Source organism: Dryas octopetala, chromosome 3 (assembly GCF_963921425.1).
Source record: "Dryas octopetala chromosome 3, drDryOcto1.1, whole genome shotgun sequence".
Lineage (NCBI taxonomy): Eukaryota > Viridiplantae > Streptophyta > Magnoliopsida > Rosales > Rosaceae > Dryas > Dryas octopetala.
In genome coordinates, this window is record NC_141368.1 from 11,178,908 (window position 1) to 11,200,909 (window position 22,002).

At 36.3% G+C, this 22,002-nt stretch overlaps 2 protein-coding genes, 1 long non-coding RNA gene and 2 pseudogenes across 4 annotated transcripts; 4 read left to right on the plus strand and 1 right to left on the minus strand.

Moving 5' to 3' along the window:
- Positions 1-4,016: 4,016 nt before the first annotated feature.
- On the plus strand, positions 4,017-7,033 carry LOC147290852 (putative disease resistance RPP13-like protein 1; annotated as a pseudogene).
- Positions 7,034-7,722: 689 nt separating this feature from the next.
- Positions 7,723-10,493, plus strand: LOC147290853 (uncharacterized). The gene is made up of 4 exons (XM_086235839.1): positions 7,723-7,821; positions 8,230-8,671; positions 9,914-10,224; positions 10,377-10,493. The coding sequence occupies exons 1-4, from the start codon at positions 7,723-7,725 to the stop codon at positions 10,491-10,493; spliced, it is 969 nt and encodes a 322-aa protein (XP_086091965.1).
- A 3,079-nt stretch (positions 10,494-13,572) lies between these two features.
- On the plus strand, positions 13,573-16,513 carry LOC147290854 (putative disease resistance RPP13-like protein 1; annotated as a pseudogene).
- A 1-nt stretch (position 16,514) lies between these two features.
- Positions 16,515-18,269, plus strand: LOC147290855 (uncharacterized). The gene is made up of 3 exons (XR_015121087.1): positions 16,515-16,746; positions 16,953-17,304; positions 17,945-18,269. It is a non-coding gene; the product is annotated as an uncharacterized LOC147290855 (long non-coding RNA).
- Positions 18,270-19,550: 1,281 nt separating this feature from the next.
- LOC147290856 (Polynucleotidyl transferase, ribonuclease H-like superfamily protein) lies at positions 19,551-22,002 on the minus strand. 2 transcript variants are annotated; one of them, XM_086237755.1, is made up of 6 exons: positions 21,629-22,002; positions 21,487-21,546; positions 21,273-21,385; positions 20,639-20,707; positions 20,126-20,168; positions 19,551-19,958 (listed from the first exon to the last, which is right to left on the minus strand). In XM_086237755.1, the coding sequence occupies exons 1-6, from the start codon at positions 21,929-21,931 to the stop codon at positions 19,821-19,823; spliced, it is 726 nt and encodes a 241-aa protein (XP_086093881.1). In that variant the 5' UTR covers positions 21,932-22,002; the 3' UTR covers positions 19,551-19,820. The 2 variants fall into 2 exon arrangements, with proteins under 2 accessions (XP_086093881.1, XP_086093880.1); XM_086237754.1 differs by having other exon boundaries at positions 20,126-20,177; positions 21,629-21,999.

The following is a 22,002-nucleotide window of genomic DNA, read 5'->3' on the forward strand; positions in this document are numbered from 1 at the left end:
AACGACTTGAGATGCGCTAAGTAACGACTTTAGATGCCCTAAGAAACGATTTGAGAAACTCTAGGGTATGACTTGTGAAACGTAAAAACATGGCTTAGAATGTCACTAGGTACAATTTAAAATGCATCAAGGATATAAATATTTAAAATACCTCGAGGTACGAACTGAAATTCTCAAGGAACGACTTGGAATGCCCTAAGGAACGACTTGAGATGCTCTAAAGAACGACTTGAGAAACTCTAAGGTATGACTTGGAAAACGTCAAAACATGACTTGAAATGTCATTAGCTAGGTAAAATTTGAAATGCACAAAGAATTTAAACATTTAAAATCTCTTGAGTTACGAACTGAAATTCTCAAGTAACGACTTAGAATGCCCTAAGAAACGACTTGAGAAACTCTAGGGTATGATTTGAGTACCGTCAAAACATTACTTGGAATGTCACTAGGAAGAATTTGAAATGCACCAAGGCTATAAACATGTAAAATCACTTGAGTTACGATCCAAAATTCTTAAGGAACAATTTACGATACCATAATGAACGAATTGAGAAAATCTAGGGGTATGACTTAGGAACTGTCAAAACATAACTTGGAATGTCACTAGGTACAATTAGAAATGAATCAAGGGTATAAACATTTAAAATACCTTAAGTTACGAAAATGAAATTCTCAAGAAACGACTTGAGAAACTCTAGATTATGAATTCGAAACCGTCAAAACATGACTTCGATTGTCACTTTGTAAAATTTGAAATGTACCAAGTGCATAAATATTTAAAAATCTTCGAGTTACGAATTGAAATTATCAAAGAACGACTTGAGATGCCTCAAGGAACGACTGCAGATGCCCTAAGAGACGACTTGAGAAACTCTAGGATATGACTTGGCAAACGTCACAACTTGACTTAGAATGTCATTAGATACAATTTAAAATGCACCAAAAGAGTAAACATTTAAAATTTCTCGAGTTACGAACTGAAATTTTCAAGGAACGACTTGAGATATATGCCTTAAGCAACGACTTGAAAAACTCAAGAGTATGACTTAGCAATCGTCAAAATATGACTTGAAATATCATTAGGTATAATTTGAAATGCATATAGGGTATAAACATTTAAAATCCCTCGAGTTACAAAATAAAATTCTTAAGGAATGAATTGAGATGCCCTAAGAAATGACTTCAGATGCCTTAAGGAACGACTTGAGAAACTCTAAGGTATGACTTGGAAACCATCAAAACTTGACTCAGAATGTCATTTAGGTACAATTTGAAATGCACCTAGGGTATAAACATTTAAAATCTCTCAAGTTATGTACTAAAATTTTCAAGTAACGACTTGATAAACTCTAAGGAACGACTTCATATGCCATAAAGAACGACTTGAGAACCTCTAGGGTATGACTTGGGAAGGAAACCCTTCCTCTAACTCCCCGACAGGAAAGACTTGTTTTGCGTGCCTAATCTTCTTCTGCCCTATATCTTCTATCTTAATAAAAAGTGAGTCTTCCTTACCTCTGAAAGCGTGGATTTCTTTTTTCCAAATTTTAAGGAAGAGTCAATTCCTTTGTCGAAGCATCAGTCTCAGCCGAACCAACAACTCCAATTTATCCCGAATCAAAAGCTCTTTGTTTTTCCCTTTTCTAAAGATTAAGCTTAAGATGGCAGAAATGGAATGACTTTTCTCAAGGGAACAGGTGGAGCTTAAATCAATAGCAAAGGCCAACTGGGTGCGATGATGACCTCATGCCTGACGGCTAGGCCGAAGTTCTTCCTCTTTCTTAAGGTTGTTATGCTGCTTGACACGGAGATTTGAGGATTTAGTTTAGCTTGAGTCGGTTATCACTTGGTGATGCCTTCCTCTCGAAAGCGAGGGGTGATCTCATCTATTGATTGATCCATGGAGAAAAAGGTTTCGGGTACAGATAGAGCGGGAATCTTTGGTTTGAGCGAAACTTCCCTACTAACGATCTATAATGGATAATTTAAAATGCATTAAGGGTATAAATATTTAAAATACATTGAGGTACGAACTGAAATTCTTTAGGAACGACTTGGGATGCCCTAAGGAACGGTTTGAGATGCCCTAAAGAACGACTTGAGAAAATCTAGGGTATGACTCGGGAAACATTAAAACATGACTTGAAATGTCATTAGCTAGGTACAATTTGAAATGCACAAAGAATATAAACATTTAAAATATCTCGAACTACGAACTGAAATTCTCAAGTAATGACTTAGAATGCCCCGATGAATGACTTGAGAAACTCTAGGGTATGATTTGAGTACCATCAAAACATTACTTGGAATGTCACTAGGAAGAATTTGAAATGCACCAAAGGTATAAACATGTAAAATCACTTGAGTTATTAACTAAAATTTTTAAGGAACGATTTGGGATGCCATAAAGAATGACTTGAGAAACTGGGGTATGATTTAGGAACTGTCAAAATATGACTTGAAATGTCACTAGGTACAATTAAAAATGCACCAAGGGTATAAACATTTAAAATACCTTAAGTTACGAACTGAAATTTTTAAGGAACGACTTGAGATGCCCAAAGAAACAACTTTAGATACCCTAAGAAACAATTTGAGAAACTCTAGGGTAGGACTTTGGAATCGTCAAAACATGACTTGGAATGTCATTAGGTACAATTTGAAATGCCAAAAGGGTATAAACATTTAAAATCTCTCGAATTACGAATTGAAATTCTTAAGGAACGACTTGGGATGCCCTATGAAACGACTTTAGATACCTCATAGAAGGAGTTGAGAAACTCTATGGGATGACTTGGGAACCGTCAAAACATGACTTGGAATGTCACTAGCTACAATTTGAAATGCACCAAAGTTATAAACATTTAAAATCTTTCGATTTACGAATTGAAATTCTCAATGAACGACTTGAGCTGCCCTAAGCAACGACTTTGGATGCCTTAAGGAATAATTTGAGAAACTCTAGGATGACTTGGAATGTCACAAGGTACAATTTGAATTACACCTAGGGTATAAACATTTTAAATCTCTCGAGTTACGAATTGAAGTTTTCAAGAAACCACTTGGGATACCCTAAGGAACGACTTAAGAAACTCAAGAGTATGACTTGAGAAACGTCAAAAACATAACTTGGAATGTCACTAGGGATAATTTGAAATGCACCAAGAATATAAACATTTAAAATCACTCGAATTATGAACTGAAATTCTCAAAGAACGACTTGAGATGCCTTAAGGAACGACTTGAGAAACTCTAGAGTATGATTTAGAAAAAGTCAAAACTGACTTGGAATGTCACTAGATACAATTTGATATGCATCAAGGATATAAAAATTTAAAATCCTTCGAGTTACAAATTGAAATTCTCAATGAACGACTTGGGATGCCTTAAGAAACAATTTGAGATGCCCTAATGAACGATTGGAGAAACTTTAAGAATATAGAGTATATAGGGTTTAGTGTATAAATTATAGAATATAAAGAGTATTATGGTATATAGAGTATATAGGGTTTAGTGTATAGATTATAGAGAATAAAAAATATACTAATTTTATTTATTCATTATACTAATTTTATTTAACAGTATTTGCCTCAAGCACGCATTATGTTCATTTTATATCACATGAAACCTACTATATAATTTGGTTTCTTCAATATTTTTATATTAATATTGTAGATAATATGTTAAATAAACATATGGTAAGTTTCATTTAAAGTTTTTTGTATTTTGATAATAATTTTTGTCATTTTTGTTTAATTTTTGTCGAAATTTAAAAATTTTCGAAATCCGAAATTTTATTCCTCGAGTGAAAGTGTGAAACCAATGCTCCGGTAATAATTGTCTTGCCTGCTAATCTTTTCCTTTTGCATTTTGTCCACCAACATAAATTCTTTGACAAATGGGCCATCCGCCAAATTAAAAACTAATGCTCTGAATTTCACGCAACAAAAACAAAACTCGTCCTTGTTTTTGTTGTGTTCAACATTCCACAGTTTCCATTTGCAAAGAAAAATATCATGGGATTGGAGGTTGTGGGTGGAGCTTTTCTCTCTGATTCGTTTCAGGAGCTATTTCATAAGATGGGTTCTACGGAAGTACGGAGGTCATGGACTTCCTCAAGGGAAAGAAACTGACTGATCGATTACTGAAGAAGCTGAAGATCAAGATGTTGTCAGTTGATTCTGTTCTCAGAGATGCGGAGGCGAAGCAACTGACTGACTCAAATGTGAAGCAGTGGCTCGATGAGCTTAAAGAGGCTGTCTCTACGATGCTGACGACTTCTTGGTGGATACCAAGACTGAAGCCTTAAGGCGCAAGTTGGACGCTGATCATGACCAATTTTGTGGTAGCACAAGTAAGGTTCAAGCCCTCATCTCTGCTTCCCTTCATGTTTTTTACCACACTAGACTAAACTCCAGGATAGAGGAAATTCTTGAAACACTAGAATTCATTGTAGAGCAAAAGGATGCTCTTAATTTGAAAACATATGGTGCACACGGAATATCACAAACAATGCAAACCTTCAACTACTTCTTTGGTAGAATCGGATGTGTATGGAAGAGATGAAGAGAAGGAGAGCTTCATTAAGTTATTGCTAACGCAATAACTCACAGCCTAACGCAAATATCTGAGGAAGATTGCTGGTTAATATTTGCACAACATGCCTTCAAAAATGCAAGTATCAGTGCGAACTCAAATCTTGAAGTAATAGGAAGACAAATTGTTAAAAAGTGTAATTGTCTTCGTTTGGCTGCTAAATCACTTGGAGGTCTCTTATGCTCTACATTAAATATAGAGGAATGGGGAAATGTATTGAACAGTGATATATGGGAAATTTCGCATGATAAGAGTAATATTCTACCAGCACTATGGTTGAGTTACTATCATTTGCCTCCATATCTCAAGCATTTCTTTGCATACTGTTCAATATTTCCCAAAAGTTATGCATTTGAAAAAACAGAGCTAGTTTTGTTGTGGAATGCCAAAGGTCTCTTACAACCTGAAAAGAAGAAAATGATGGTGGAAGAAGTTGGAGCAAAATGCTTCGATGATCTAAACTGAAGGTCAGTTTTTTCAAAATGCAATACATGGAAAGTCAAAGTCAGAGTTCATTATGCATGACCTTATTAGTGATTTAGCAAAGTTTGTGTCTAGAGAGTTTTGTGTTGGGTGGGAGGATGATGACTCTCCCAACATTATGAGTAAGACTGGTCATTTCTCATATATGAAAAAACATAATGATCATGACTTTGAGAAATTCGAGGCTTTATATGAAGCTAAGTATTTGCGCACTTTCCTCCCATCTACAGGATGTAGGTATCCTAAGTTCCAAATGTTGAACAAGGTACTATGTGATGTCTTTTCAAAGTTACAATATTTAAGAGTGGTCAAGTTACTAGACTATGATTTTAAGGAGTTACCTAATTCAATTGACAACTTGAAACATCTAAGGTACTTGGACTTGTCTTACAGTTCTATTGAAAGATTACCTGATACAGTGTGTACTTTGTATAATTTACAAACACTATTGTTGTCAAAATGTAAAGCTCTTACACAGTTGCCAGCCAACTTGGGAAGACTAATCAACTTGTGCCATCTAGATATTGAGGGTACAAAATTACAAAAGATGCCACCACATATGGGAAAATTGAAAGACCTCTGGATATTAAGTGACTTTGTGCTAGACAAGCATTGTGCATGGCATGACACTTTGGAGTTAAAGGTTGTGGGGAACACTTCGTATATCAGGACTTGGTAATCTCGTTCATGCTAAGGGTGCTTTGGAGGACAACATCATTGGGGACAAGAAGTATCTCAGTACATTAGTTTTGGATTGGGGATCAAGTGTAACTGACGATTCACAAAAAGATAGAGAAGTGCTCGACAAGTTCCAACCTCATACAAATCTGTAAAAGTTTACAATTGATTCTTATGGAGGCACAAGATTTCCAAGTTGGTTAGGACAATATCATTCTTTATCTAATATGGTTTCTCTTCGACTTCTCGATTGCAAAAATTGTTTCCTCCTACCTGCACTGGGGCAGCTACCCCCCCAAAAGATCTTCGTAATAGTGGGTAAAATGGAGTGGTGTCGATAGGTTCAGAGTTTTATAGTGACAATACATGTGTAGTTAAGCCATTTAGATCTCTGCAAGTTTTGGGATTCTATAATATGTGTGAGTGGCAAGAATGGTGTTTTGTTGGAGATGACGATGAAGGTGGGGTTTTTCTAATCTTTTAGAGCTTTGTCTGGAAGCTTGTGTCAAGCTAACTGGGGAGTTACCGTTAGACTACTTCCCAAAGCTTCGAAAACTCATATGGTGGAAAACTAATTTATCCCTTACAAGTTCACAAGAATCTAAATCTCCCAAACTCCTATCCCTCACTGCATTGGTAATATTTTATTGCCCAAATACTGTACTTTTTTGCCCAAATATTGACGATGATAAAATTAATTGGATGTGAGAAATTGAGGTCATTGCCTAAACAGATGCACACCCTTCTCCCATCACTCGATTTTCTGTGGATAGAAAATTCTCCAGAATTGGAATCATTTCTGGAAGGGGGATTGCCATCAAAATTAAAATCACTTGGGATCATTTCTTGCAAGAAACTCATAGCAAACTGGATGCACTGGGGTCTACCAAGACTCACATCTCTTACAGAATTGAAACTTGGCTTCAAAGATTGTGAAGAAGTAGTAGATTCATTTCCAGAGGAGGGGCTGCTGCCCACCACTCTCACTTCTCTCTGCATCTCTGATCTTTTGAATCTTAAGAGCATGGAGTACAGCAAGTGGTTTGGACGCCTCAACTCTCTTGAAAGCTTGACGATTGATACATGGCCTGAGCTCCAGTGCTTGCGAGATGAAGGGCTACCCACTTCTCTTTCCACTCTACGAATCTGGACATGTCCTTGACTAGAGCAACGGTACAAGAGAGAGAAAGGGGAAGAGTGGCCCAAGATTGCTCATATCACCAACATATATATATATATATATATATATCGGTCATGCACGAATATGATGATATGAGATGTCATGATGAGTCCCAGTTGTTGTAATCGTAATTATCTAATTCACTCTCTGCAGGCTAGGTACTTTTCTATAAACTCTGCTTCTTTGTCATTGCATTCCATAATATTAGGTCTATATATTGAAATTCCAAATGTTTGATATGGAGTCCAGTGAGGGGAGCCAAACAAGGTCTCATCATGTTTCAACGGGAAAACATCTTCAATTTTCACATTACAATACTAAAGCTTGGATTAATCAGAATGCCTTAAAACCAGTTACTTTGTTCTGTTTATTAATACAAGAGCTTCTACGATATATGTAATGAACTTCTAGGCTAACAATTAATCCTTCTTGGAAATTTGTTTTCGCTAGTAGGATTGGTTCTTAATTATACATGTCATGATCACAAGGAGGCAAGCATTGGCGGATCTAGAAATGTTTCATCATGTAGGCAACATGAAGAAATATCTTGCTTCTCCTTCCTTGTGCTCCTCCTCTTCTCCTTACATAATCAATTTCTTCTTTGAGACATTTCTACAAACACATGGCCCCAAAACTTTAAAGATCAAACCAATATTTATTGAGGCTGGGTAAGCATCCAACTGAGCAACATGGGTCAATTTGAACTCGCCCCTGAAGGCAAGAGTGGTTTGCAATGAACAAACTATAATGCACATAAAATTTTCAGAATTAATCAATATTATCAAATGAAATTGAGACATTCAAATGGCTCAAATAAGAATAATCCTACAACTGTAGCTGTTACAATATCAACAGAAGTACTACAAAAGGCAGAATCTACACAAGTACAGAATTTAAGGACAGTGTATTGCAAGAGTTGTCTAAAGCTATGAATTTATAGGACATTTCTTTGAACTCATGGGAGTAAGTGAGGATGATTGATTGTACACTATATATAACCTCAACCTGCAATATAGCAACTATTATCCAGAATTACCTAGCAAAGTTAGAAATTAATATTTGGTGTCAACAATTATTTGGCTGCCAAGAATTAATATTTTCAAACATTGGAACTACAATAATTAGCTCAAGTAGCGAGAAGTAGAGAATGGCCATAAAATAACAAAACCGAAAACAGAGGCACAACCCAATAGATTAAAACAGATACGGCAAAAGACACAAATTAAAAAAGTAGGAGAGACATCAAAAGGGGTTACAGATAAAGATGCCGTCTATCATGCATTCATGCTCAGGACCTGTTGGACGAGATCAAAATAGAGGCGTTAAGGCGCAAGCAGCTGAAAGCTAAATCATCTGGGAGTATCAAACATAAGGAACTAAAGCTCATCTCTGATTCCTCTCAAGCTTTTGCTCACACAACAGTCAACTCCAGGATAAAGGGAATTCTTGACATGCTAGACTTCATTGTAAATCAAAGAGATGCCCTTCATTTGAAAACAGATGGTAGACCCAGAATATCAGAAACTATAATACCTTCAACTTGTTTGGTAGAAGAGTCTGATGTGTATGGAAGAGATGAGGAGAAGGAGAGCTTCATTAGGTTATTGCTATCAGATGATGCCACTTGCAATAAGATAAGCATGTGTCCTATTGTGGGCATGGGCGGCATCGGAAAGACCACCTTTGCTCAGCTCATATACAACGATGACGCAAAACTTCGACATCCGAGCATGGGTTTGTGTATCACAAAAATTTGATGTTTTAACAATAACACAAAGAACCTATGAGGAAATCACTAAACAAACTTGTGATATCACCAACTTAAATCTCCTTCAATTAAAACTGAAGGAGGCTTTGACAGGGAAGAAGTTTCTATTTGTTCATGATGATGTATGAAATGAGGATTTTACTCATTGGGATTCGTTAAGGCGTTCCTTTGAGTCCGGTGCACATAGAAGTAAGATCATTGTCACAAAGCTCGCAGTGAAGATGTTGCATCTGTGATGGGTGGTACTCTTCAAACTCACCATCTAAATCAAATACTTGAGGAAGATTGTTGGTCGTTATTTGCAAAACATGCCTTTGAAAATACAGGTGTACGTTAGTGCACCATCACATCTTGAAACAATAGGAAGAAAAATTGTTAAAAAGTGTGATGGTCTTCCTTTAGCTGCTAAATCACTTGGAGATCTCTGACGCTCTAAATTAAATAGTGTGGAGGAATGAGAAAAAATACAAAAAAATGACATAGGAGTTTCCACCAGAGAAGATTAAAATTTTACCAACTTTATGGTTGAGCTACCATTATTTGCCTCCATATCTCAAGCGTTGTTTTGCTTATTGTTCGATATTTCCTAAGAATTATGAATTTGAAAGATCATAATTGGTTATGTTATAGAAGCTAGGTTGAAGATCTTTTAGAACCCACAAAGAATGAAATGGTGGAAGAAGTTGGAGAAGGCTACTTCCAGGATCTAATTTCAAGGTCTTTTTTTCTATGTGTAAAGCATAGTGAGTCAAGTTTTATCATGCATGACCTTATTCATGATTTAGCAAATTTTGTGTCTGGGGAATTTTGTGATAGGTGGGAGCTAGGATTATGACTCACCATATATCGGGAGCAAGACTCGTCATTTTTCATATATGGAAGAATTTGGTGGTCCTAGCTTTGAGAAATTTGAGACTTTATATGAATCTAAGTATTTGCAGACTTTACTCCCATCTTTTAGATACTATTATCATGATGTTAAGTTCCAAGTGTTGGACAGGATAGTACATGATTTATTGTCAAAGCAACAATATTTAAGAGTGCTCAATTTGGCAAGGTATGATTTGAAGGACCGGAGCTGCCTAATTCAATTGGCAACTTGAATCATTTGAGGCACTTGGACCTATCTTATACTTTGATTGAAAAGTTACCTGATACATTATGTACTACGTATAATTTATAAACACTATTATTGTCAAATTGTGAAGCTCTTGCTCAACTGCCAACCAACTTAGGAAGACTAATCAACTTGCGCCATCTGTATATTGGGGCTACCAAATTACAAAAGATGCCACCACGTATGGGAAATTTGAAAGACCTCCGAATATTAAGTGACTTTGTGGTAGACAAGCATACTGCAGGGCATGACATTTTGGAGTTAAAGGAACTTCAGTTTTTGCGAGGAAGACTTCGTATCTTGGAACTTGGTAATCTGTTTCATGTAAAGGATGCTTTAGAGGTGAACATCATGAGGGACAAGAAGTATCCCAATGAACTAGTTTTGAAATGGAAACCAAGTGTAACCGATGATTCACACCAAGAAAGAGAGAGAGAAGTTCTTGAGAAGCTCCAACCTCATACAAACCTAAAAAAGCTTTTTATTTATTCATATGGAGGGACAACATTGAATCTTCTTTCCATTTGCATGTTTCAATTGCCCATCCTCTTCAGAAAGCTTCAGGAATAAGAAGCTTCCCGTCTTTCTTGAGCCCCGGCCTGATCGATTCGAAGGAGGAGGAAGAGCCAGAGAGATGGTTAGAGCGAGACGATCAAGTGCCAAACGAGTAGAGAACTGATTCGATTAGTGCATCAGAGAGAGAGAGAGAGGGACGATCGAGGGAGAAATTAGCTGAAGCGTACGTGGGCAATCTGGTCATTTTTCCATCCGAATTTTACAAAACCCAGTGACTAACTGACTAATAAGGGATAGAGAAATTTGTATTGACCGTAATATGTGATATGCAAAATCTTAACAAGAAAATATTCTAAACCTTGATGAAAATCTAGGACAGTGACCTTGGATTAATAAAAAAATCTCAATGAATTCTGGTCGGCTGCCGGCTGGTCCAAAATTGTGTATACATCTACCAATGAAACTGAGTTACTAGATTAACGAGAACCCCAAAAAATTTAATTGATTGCCTGTGTATGTAGCTTCCCATGAACTTCCTAAATTTCCCATCAACCAATAAAAAATAAGGTCCATTGATTTTAACTACTAAACTTTAATAACTTTTTGGTTTAGGTACTAAAATTAAATATCATTTTAGATTACATACTAGTTGAATAGTCAAACCTTATTGAAATTAAAAAGCCTTCAACAGTTCTATATTTACTTGCTATGCCATTGTGAAAAGTACAAATCTACCCTTCCCTCATCAACAACATAAATGACCTCCGGCCGACCTCCGGCCACCGTCCTCTAGCATACCTCAGGCCACCGTCTTCCAGCCGACCACCGGCCACCATCTTCCGGTCGACCTCCGGCCAAGCTCTACTCATTACACAAAAAATTAAATTAACATTTAACATGGAGGGGATTCGAACCCCTCTCATTCAAGAGGAATAAAATATCTCCCACCATTACAGTAAGTTAACTACTATGCAAAAGTATTGCTTTAACTTAATGTATACTATACTATTGTATATTTTTTTAAAAAAATAATTAATCCAATTAGTCACAACTAATTTAAAGTTGTGACTATCACAATTAAGTTGTGATTGTCTTTAGATTTAATTGTGACTGATTTAAGATGTGACTATCTCACAACTAAATCTAAAGTATGACTGATTTAGTTGTGATCAAATGATATTCATAACTAAAAAATCACAATAATAAGAGATATAGTTTTTTTAAGAAATCTGCAATTACATATGCATAAAGAGTCATGCATTTGGCTTCCAATTCACACACAAATGATTCAAATAGAAAAAATAAAAAATCCAACGGATTAATACAGAACACCTAAAAATAATAAAAAATTAATTGTGACTGTCACAATTTAGTTGTGACTGTTTGGTAGTCACAACTGCATCTGAAATTGTGACTATCCTACAATCATAACTAAATCTAAAGTGTGACTGATATTGAAAGAAATAAGTTTAGGTTCTCAAAAGATAGACCCTAATGTCATAAACTCCAACATGAAAACTATAGAAAGTGTACATAACCACCCCCAAAACTCGTATAACAACCAATTAACAAAATTTGAAGTTGTGACTGAGATTCAGAAAAATAAATTTAACATAAAACACCTTGATGTTTAGCATGAAAACTAACATAAACAGGGGATTTGCATTAACAAATACATTAAATATATACACTTTAAGAAGGAAATTTAACCTGTGACTATCAAACATAAACAACTTGAAATTCATCTTATAAGCTATATCCCAGACTAAGAGTTGTGTGGTTAATTCCATTTGTGTAGTTACTTACAAACAAAAACCAATTCCTAATTCACAAGCTTACAAACATCTCTGCAATATGTACAATTGTATAGGATCATACAAATTTCCTAAAAATTATATCAAGGGAAACAAAATCATAACCAAAATTATACCAATTAAAGAAATTCAGCCATGATCACCTTTAGGCCCTTTGAATAATGATCATCACCTAACATTAACATTAGGTAATTAAGTAGTTGCTAAAATCACACTTCTAGTAATGCCTAAAATCATGAATAGAAGCTGTGACTGAGCTCCACAAAAAATTTAAAACTTTAATGCAGAAACCACAACAATGGAACAGTCACAAACATAAAAAGAAATAAAAATCAAATCAAATACAAAACAAGAATTAAAAAGCAAAAACATAGCCAAGTCTAAACTCCAAAATTAAACAATATACAAAACTTGAAACATAAACACACAAATTACTCAAAGAGAACAAAATCCAAAGATCAAATCCTAAGAAAATTAATAAAAGAAATTCATAAGCAATATAAATCAAAACAAATTCAAATCGCAGTATATGAACAAAACATTTAGATCAAACTCAAGATCAAGATTACCAAACCAACACCAATTCCCCAATCTGACGATCTCCTCCACACTAGCACCAAAACCTTGGAGTGAGAGAGTGAGAGAGAGAGAGAGAGGGGGGGGGGGGATTAATACAGATTTGTCTTGGAGTGTTGTTTGGATAACGAGAAAATTTGCAGGAATTGGAAAAATAACTATAATTGGCTAAGAAATTCAAAGAAACATAAGCATATTACCAGAAATTGAAAGAATTGTGGAGAAAGTAGACGAAATTGATGCAGATTGCCAAGAAATTGAAGCAAATCGTCAAGAGGATTGTTTGTTTGCATCATTTGGGTTTAGGGATTCGTTTGTTAATTTCCACGCTCATATATGATTAGCAGCTGAAATGAAGCCATATATGGGCCAAGGACAAAAAAGGAAAATAAAAGAAGCCCAAAAGATATATGTCATGCTGAAAAGTAGTTTTGGTACCTAATCTAAAAGGTTTTATGAAAGTTAGTAGCTCATCTAAAAAACTATTGGGTCTTACTGCTTTTCTAAAAGATTATTAAAATTAGGTATTTAATTCTAATTTTCTTTAAAAAATAATTGACAACATCCTTGAAGATAATATATAATAATTTAGAGCAACAAGTGGAACCAAATTAGAATTGTTTTGTGTGCTTTTGTCCACCAACGGGGTCTTTGACAATTGTCGACCAAACTATGAACTATCTGTGTAATTTCATATCAGCTTCATTGTCAATAGCACCCACTATCCGAGAAGTGATGCTCTGAAGTTTATCACATACACACCAAAAACCAAATTAGTCGTCCTTGTTTTTGCTTGCTCTCTTCAGAACAATTCCGTTTGCAAGTTAAGAAGAAGAAATCAATCATGGCTTTCGAGGTTGTGGGTGGAGCTGTTCTCTCTGCTTCCTTTCAGGAGGTATTTCATACAATGGCTTCTGGGGAGGTCATGGACTTCCTCAGGGGAAACAAAATGACCGATCGATTACTGAAGAAATTGAAGATCAAGATGTTGTCTGTCAATTCTGTTCTCGGAGATGCCGAGGCGAAGCAACTCACTGACTCAAATGTGAAGGAGTGGCTCAATGAGCTTAAAGGGGCTGTTTATGATGCTGAGGACCTCTTGGAGGACATCAAGACTGAAGCTGGTCATCATCAATTTGGAGGCCGCACAAGTCATAAGGTACAAGAGTTCATCTCTGCTTCGTTTCATGCTTTTGACCACACAGCACTGAACTCCAGGATAGAGGAAATTCTTGAGACTCTTGAATTCATTGTCGAGCAAAAGGATCCCCTTAATTTGAAAACAGATGGTAGTCACGGAATATCAGATTCAATACTACCACCTCCAACTACTTCTTTGGTAGAATCTGATGTGTATGGAAGAGATGAAGAGAAGGAGAGCTTCATTAAGTTATTGCTATCAGATGATGCAACTGGCAAGAACTTAGTGTGATTCCTATTGTGGGCATGGGCGGAATTGGAAAGACCACCTTTGCTCAGCTCTTATACAACGATGATAGAGTCAAACAACATTTTGACATTTGTGCATGGGTTTGCGTTTCAAAAGAATTTGATGTTTTTGCCATAACAAAAACAATTTATGAGTCAATCACTAAACAAACTTGTGATATGACGAACTTAGATCTGCTTCAATTAAAACTGAAGGAGGCGTTGACGGGGAAGAAGTTTCTCTTTGTTCACGATGACATATGGAATGAGAATCATACTCATTGGGTTTTTTTAAGGCGTCCCTTTGAGTCTGGTGCATATGGAAGTAAGATAATTGTCACAACACGCAATGAACATATTGCACTTATGATGAGTGGTACTCTTCAAAGTCATCGTCTAAATCAAATATCTGAAGAAGATTGTTGGTTGATATTTGCAAAACATGCCTTTGAAAGTGTAGAAGTTAGTGCACACTCGGATCTTGAAGTAATAGGGAGAAAAATTGTCCGGAAGTGTAATGGTCTTCCTTTAGCTGCTAAGTCACTTGGAGGTCTCTTACGCTCTAAATTAAATATTGTGGAGGAATGGGAAAATATACTTAATAGTGACATATGGGAGATTTCGCATGAGAAGAGTAATATTATGCCAGCTCTCTGGTTGAGCTATCATTATTTGCCTCCATATCTCAAGCGTTGTTTTGCCTACAGTTCAATATTTCCCAAAAATTATGCATTTGAAAAATCAGAATTGGTTTTTTTGTGGAATGCCGAAAATCTCTTAGAATTCGAAAAGAAGAAAATGATGGTGGAAGAAGTTGGAGAAAAGTACTTTGATGATCTAACCTCGAGGTCTTTTTTTCAACGTGCAAAGCAAAGTAATTCAACGTTTATCATGCATGACCTTATTAATGATTTAGCAAAATTTGTGTCTGGAGAATTTTGTGTTAGTTGGGAGGAAAATTACTCACCCAACATCAGAAGCAAGACTCGTCATTTTTCATATATGGAAAAATATTATGGTCATGGCTTTGAGCAATTTGAGGCTTTATATGATGCTAAGTATTTGCGCACCTTCCTCTCATGTGGCATGTATGGGTATGTTAAGTTGCAGATCATGTTGGACAAGATTACAAAGTTACATTATTTAAGAGTGCTAAAGTTATACACTATAGGTTTAAGGAGCTACCTGATTCAATTGGCAAGTTGAATCATTTAAGGTACTTGGACCTATCTTACACTTTGATCGAAAAGTTACCTGATACATTATGTACTATGTATAATTTACAAACACTATTATTGTCATATTGTAAAGTTCTTGCTCAACTGCCAACCAACTTGGGAAGACTAATGAAGTTGCGCCATCTAGATATTGTGGGTACAGAGTTACAAAAGATGCCACCGCATATGGGAAAGTTGAAAGACCTCCGAATGCTAAATTACTTTGTGCTAGACAAGCATACTGCAGGGCATGATATTTTGGAGTTAAAGGAGCTTCGGTATTTGCGCGGAACACTTCGTATCTCAGGACTTTGTAATCTCGCTCATGCCAAGGATGCTTTGGAGGACAACATCATGAGGGACAAGAAGTACCTGAGTGAACTAGTTTTGGAATGGGGATCAAGTGTAACTGATGATTCACCAAAAGAAAGAGAAAGAGAAATGTTTGAGAAGCTCCAACCTCATACAAACCTAAAAGAGCTTAAAATTGATTCTTATGGAGGCACAAGATTTCCAAGTTGGTTAGGACATCATTCTTCCTGTAAGCTGGTTTCTCTTGAACTTGTGGATTGCGTAAATTGTTTCCTCCTGCCTTCACTGGGGCAGCTACCCTCCCTCAAAGAGCTTCGTATTAGAGGGTTAAAAGGAGTGGTGTCGATAGGTTCTGAGTTTTATGGTGACAATACTTGTGTAATTAAACCATTTAGATCTCTGCAAGTTTTGAGGTTTGAAAAAATGCGTGAGTGGCAAGAATGGTGTTTTGTTGGAGGTGACGATGAAGGTGGGGTTTTTCCTAATCTTTGTGAGCTTCGTTTGGAGGATTGTGTCAAGCTAACTGGGGGATTACCGTTAGACTGCTTCCCTAATCTTCAAATCCTCACATTGGAGAAAACTAATATGTCCCTTACTAAATGCCCCACACACCTATCCCTCGCTACATTGAAAATATCTGGTTGCCCAAATATTGTATTTTTTCCCGATGGAGGGCTGGATGCGCCCAACTTGACGGAGATAGAAATAAGAGGATGTGAGAAATTGAGGTCACTGCCTGAAGAGATGCACAGCCTTCTCCCATCACTTGAGTCTCTGGAGATATATAATTGTCCAGAATTGGAATCATTTCCGGAAGGGGGATTGCCATTTTAGAGCTTGGATTAATGTGAGTACTAACAGAGTACTAAAATCAACAATTCAGTGTATATACAGCTGAAGATTACTCATTTATTATAATACATGGGCACTACCGCACTAATCTTCAATCTACTTTTCATTTGCATATTTCAGGATCTTACATACGTGTTTGTGTGTTCTACTGCTGGTGTGGTGTGAGCTCTGGAAGTTGCAACTATATATTATATTTGCTGCCACTAAAGGTGTTACTCTTAATCTTTAGTTTTCAACTTTTGTATATATTCTTAAAATTGACGAATGAAACCATATTTTAATTATCTGAATGAAACCTTATTGTAATGCCTGATAAACTAGTAAAGGATTCTAACTCAAGTGCTGATGTGGTCTTGAATTATACTTACGAAAGTTGGCTAATGTATCCTCTTTGTTTTCTGTTCTTTACATGCAGTATCTCAGTAACAAAGAATTTTTGGAGGCTATCAACTCTCGGATCGATCCCTTTAGAATGCCCTGGAGAGCTACGAGAGGTGTCTTCTTTGGTGGCATTTTTGGCCAAACTATTTGTATCGAGGGAGAGATGACTGTCAAAGGCTTCAACTTCTGAGGAGCAGACTTCGAAACACCACAAAGGGCAGTTCCCAATTGGTAGTGATCTGCAGTTGTATATATACTTGGAGACTTGGAGATACTACTAGGCTCTTTTGTTCTACAGACATGAATTGACTGCCTGTGCATTGGAAGTTTTAAACTACTTTGCCTCATTCTTGGTCTTTTATTCGAATCCCTTGTTATTCAATTCTGTAAGAATATTTGCCTCATTTTTGTCCTATGAATTGACTTCCTCTTTGGAATTGAAATGCTTACACTAGATATTGATTTCACCTGGTTTATATGACTAAAGTTTTTAACGTTTGCATTTCACTTGTCCTGTTGCAACTTTGCTTTTTTTTATTTATTTTTATGGGTGACGTTTGCTTGCCCTTTGCATTTTACCAGAAGCTGGCCTCATTAATAAATATATGCATCTGCAGTAGGTTTTTTGTAGCTTTAAAAAAATGTTGGTAGAGACTGCCATTCTCAAAATGTGTCTTGAACTGGTTCTTTCGGTTCTGTAGTTCTATCGTATGAATGTGTCAAGGACAACGTACTTTGATTTGAGAATCAAAATTAAGTGAATTGGCAAACAAATGACCTCTTCAGCATAGAGATGACCTCATCCCCAACATAGAGATGGCTGTGTCTTGATGTGTCCCAATTGTTGTAATAGTAATTCCATAGTTTTCGACTTTTGTATATATTCTGAAATTGAAGAAGGAAACCATACTCTAAATAAATGGGTGACAACTTGTTGTAATGCCAATTGATCCTTAGCCGTAGGTCTTGACTTATAATTAGAAAAGATAGTTAATGCATTCTTTGTTCTCTGTTCTTGACATGCAGTATCTGAATGATGAAGAATTTTTGGAGGCTATCAACTCTCGGACCCCTTTAAGATGCCCCGGAGAACCACGAGAGGTGTCTTCTTTGGGCTAATATGTGTATGGAGAGAGAGAGAGATGACTGTCAAATGCTTTAACTTCCGAGGAGCAGCCTTTAAAACAGCACAAAGGGCAGTTTCCAATTTGTATTGATCTACTGTTGTATATATACTTGGAGACTTGGAGATACTATTACAGTATTACTACTAGATTCTTTTGTTTCTAGACACGTGAATTGACTGCCTGTGGATTGTATTTGAAAGTTTTAAACAAAGTTTTTAGTCTTGTATCACTGCCCGAAAATTGGAGTTACAATAAGTTGTTTCTTTCACTATTAGAAAGATGTAGAATTATTTGTTTTTTTCATCTTGATCTACTATGTGTTCAATTTTTGAATCCTAGAATTCTGGGGTTTTCTGTGTCACAAGTTCTTATTCCAATTATTTGATGGAAAATGTTTGTTTACAAAATGAAGTCATCGTTTGCTAATGACAGGATTATCATTGGTGGTTGCTTATTGATGTACATGTTATAACTCTTGTCAACTAAGTATCTTGAAAAAATTGTTAGCCAAAAAAAGAGTATCAACTTTCGGACCACTTTAGGACGCTCTGGAGAGCCACGAGAGGTGTCTTCTTTGGTTCCATTTTTGTGCAAACCATTTGTATCGACAAATAGATGACTGTCAAAGGCTTCAACTTCCGAGGACCAGAACGACTTCGAAACAACACAAACGGCACAAAATATGTTAATGGAATCCCTCATCCTTGTGGTGAAGTTTAGTGCACAAAAAGGTGGTGCAATTTTGTTCACTACTTTTAATTATGGTATGATATTATTAATCCACCCAAAATATCTCCCCTGTTACACATTAACTATGGTTAATCTTTAAATAATCTAGTAATATTTTACGAAGTTAAAAGTAATGAGATTGCGATCGAGAAAAACTTTCATGAGACCATCCTCATACATGCCCATTGTGTCTATCTCTCTCATCAGATAACTTGTGACGTGATGAAAGAGATAGATATATAAAACATATATAACAGTCCTATGAAAGTTTTTCTCGATTGCATTATAAAAAGATTGCTTGGGTTGCTATAGTGATGCTTCATCATAATTATGATATGATCCTGAGCTGAGCACTTGTGTGTTTGTTCAAATTATAAAAAACAAATTCAATCCAACTTTTAATTAGATTTGAATCTAATTTTCAATACAGAGCAATTTGCATTAGATTATGAGACAACAAAAAAAGGGATTGTAATTGTATCTGATTAAATATCCTCTAAACTGATCGGTTATGAATGGATGAACACCCCTACAGTCAATTGCTTGACTATGAGAGTATGAGGGATATCACATTCCCCCTTTGATAACTTGGTCCAAAACTTAAGCACTTCCAACCTTACCTAAGTGGAGCGAAAGGCTCACCTTCCTTTCTGTTATTTCATCTCATTTTCATAGGAGGACATCAAATGTGTAATAGAAGTTAGAAATAAAGTGTGATGAAGGTTAGAAGGAGAACTAAGTAGGTTGGATTAGGATGGGTTGGTAAAATTACCATAATATCCTTAATTTTAAAATCTATTATTATAATTGTTCAAAGAATTAGGGGTATTCTTTAAATTTCCTATACAATGATTGACGAAATGAGTTCTCTTAAACAGAGTACAGATAATGCAAAATTTACTACTAGGAGACACCCCTCTTTGCATATCGCCCTTACTATTACTACTGAACTCTACCAATTGGGGCGTTGCCTCTTCTCTTTCTTTTGAATGAATAGACCACCAAGATACTAAAAGACTCGGAGTTCTACTGCTAATAGTGAATGGTCAATCCTCATACTCTTCAGGGAAAAAATCAGTATCTTTGGGTGGACCTCTTCGAAGTCTGTCTTGCAGTTCCAAGTTCTTGGGCAGTACAAGCTCAGTTCCCTCACCTGACACAGAAAAATATCTCTCCAGCACCATCTGCAACCAGAAAAGGTATTGAGAGAGAGAGAGAGAGCAACAAAATATACTTTAATTATGTTCTGCAATGCTCCCTTTTTATACATGCACCATAGATGAACAAGTTGAAAAGCTTGAAGCACTTAAATAAAATAAGTAAACCAAAGAAAATAGATTTTACTGCATACCATGGCAGCGTACGCATCAATTTTGCTTTGCCGAGCAGACTTGCTGAGGCCCCTGAAAAGAGACTTGAGCAAGTTATCTCCCATTGTACAGGTACCTTTCATTAGGCATATCTTTGTTTAATATCATATCTTATGCAATTGGATAGCAAACGATATGTACCTCCTCTATTAAACATTTTCAATAACTAGGGAGGTAAATCACGTGAGAAATGACAAACGATCCTCCAATGGATGCAAAATTTAATCCACAAAAGGAAGGATATCATGTATTGTTATCTGTTAACAGGTGCAATAGTGTATGTGTTGTAATATCTTAATGAGTTCATACTTCATAGTGTATTCAATTTTATTTCCATTCAAATTCAAAACACCCTTTACAGTTTAAAAACGAAGATGAAAAGCTGCTCAAGAAAGGAAGCACACGTTTTCACAATCCAGAACCTGAGAGCCATCTTTAAAGGATGCAAAGAAATATTCAATCATCAGAAAAGGTGATTTGGTTGAAAGAATTACACGTTAATCATACGATCCATGGCTTCCAAAGACGTCCCATTTTCATCCTGCAGGTACACTCTCCAACCCCTGAAATTAAAAACAAACTGCAGTTAGCAGCCCACCATCTAAAAGAAAAAATGGCAAAGCTTGAAACTTGGAATGAAGCAAAGCATTCATAACAAAGAAAAATGCATTATCAAACTTTTTGAACCAGATAGATTTGAGTAAACAGATACACAGTAAATTTTCATTTCAAGCAACATAATTTTCACACCCAATTTCCACAGAAGCCAGTAACTATAAGAATTCAAATACACACACGCATGTGGAACATCACAAGTAACAAAAAGCAGCATTTGACCCAACTTCATAGAATTGAAATCACTTATACCCACATGACCAAATGTTTGCTTTTATTTCAATACACACATGTTGATACATGATGCATGTACAACTAAAATGCAAGTGAAACATCACAAGTAACAAAAAGCAGCACTGGACCAACTTCTTTGGAGTGAAATCACTAATACCCACATGACCAAATGCTTGATTTGACAATTCTTCATGCCATTTTATGAAAGATTCTCATTTTAATTTTTTCAAAAACAAAAAATAGAAACTGAAACTAAATCAGTATATTATTTTTTAGAACCTCTCAGCAGCACTAGCAGCAAGCCTCCCTGCAACACTACGAACTTTGTTAGACTGAGGTGTCTCTTTCCCATCACTGGATTTCGGAAGCCCAATTATAAACTCATCTGCCTCCTACACATATTTGTTTTCCATTTTAATTATTCAATCCTATTATTAAAAAAAAAAAAAAAAAAAAGGATAAAAAATAGCTTAGGTAAATATTTATTTAGGACCTGCTGCTTTGCAATCTCAAGCAGCTGAACTTCAAGCTTTTGCCCTCTCAAATTCAATACCTACAAAATGAAAAATGAAATTAAAAAAATAAATAAAATGAAGTGTTTTTAGATAAGGGGCATGGAACTGGGGGATAATTACGGTGAGAGGACGGACGGAGAAGCCTTTGCTGAGGGCGACGCCGGTACGCGACATTCCCAAGTCTACCCCTACGCTGAACCCTCCTCTCCATTGGGGGTCGCGCTTCCGGCGGAGGGCATTTGGGGGAATTTCATCGACGGAGACTGCCCTTATTCCAGGGCCGTTTTTACGGATTTGGGTAACAGAGAGCTGAAGAAACGCAGGGGTATTTCTGACATTTCGGACGGAGGCACCATCGTTGTTGACCGGAAGGAGGAATGCGCTTTGTGCCGGTAGTAGAGCTCCTAGTTGCTGACAACACATTTCTGAGGTGAAGGTGAACGATGGAGAAGGAGAGGGATATGGAAACGCAGCGTTTTAAACCTTTGTTGAAC

What these genes read in the sequence shown, in the direction of transcription:
- LOC147290853 (XM_086235839.1), top strand. Translation starts at nt 7,723, where the DNA reads ATGAAATTGAGACATTCAAATGGCTCAAATAAGAATAATCCTACAACT. An exon ending in AAAAGGCAGAATCTACACAA is followed by an intron (nt 7,822 to 8,229) that starts GTACAGAATTTA and finishes ATTCATGCTCAG; the next exon opens with GACCTGTTGGACGAGATCAA. An exon ending in ACTTCGACATCCGAGCATGG is followed by an intron (nt 8,672 to 9,913) that starts GTTTGTGTATCA and finishes CAAATTGTGAAG; the next exon opens with CTCTTGCTCAACTGCCAACC.
- LOC147290856 (XM_086237754.1), bottom strand. Translation starts at nt 21,931, where the DNA reads ATGTGTTGTCAGCAACTAGGAGCTCTACTACCGGCACAAAGCGCATTC. An exon ending in GCTGCTAGTGCTGCTGAGAG is followed by an intron (nt 20,708 to 21,272) that starts GTTCTAAAAAAT and finishes TTTTAATTTCAG; the next exon opens with GGGTTGGAGAGTGTACCTGC. An exon ending in TTGATGCGTACGCTGCCATG is followed by an intron (nt 19,959 to 20,125) that starts GTATGCAGTAAA and finishes TTCTGGTTGCAG; the next exon opens with ATGGTGCTGGAGAGATATTT.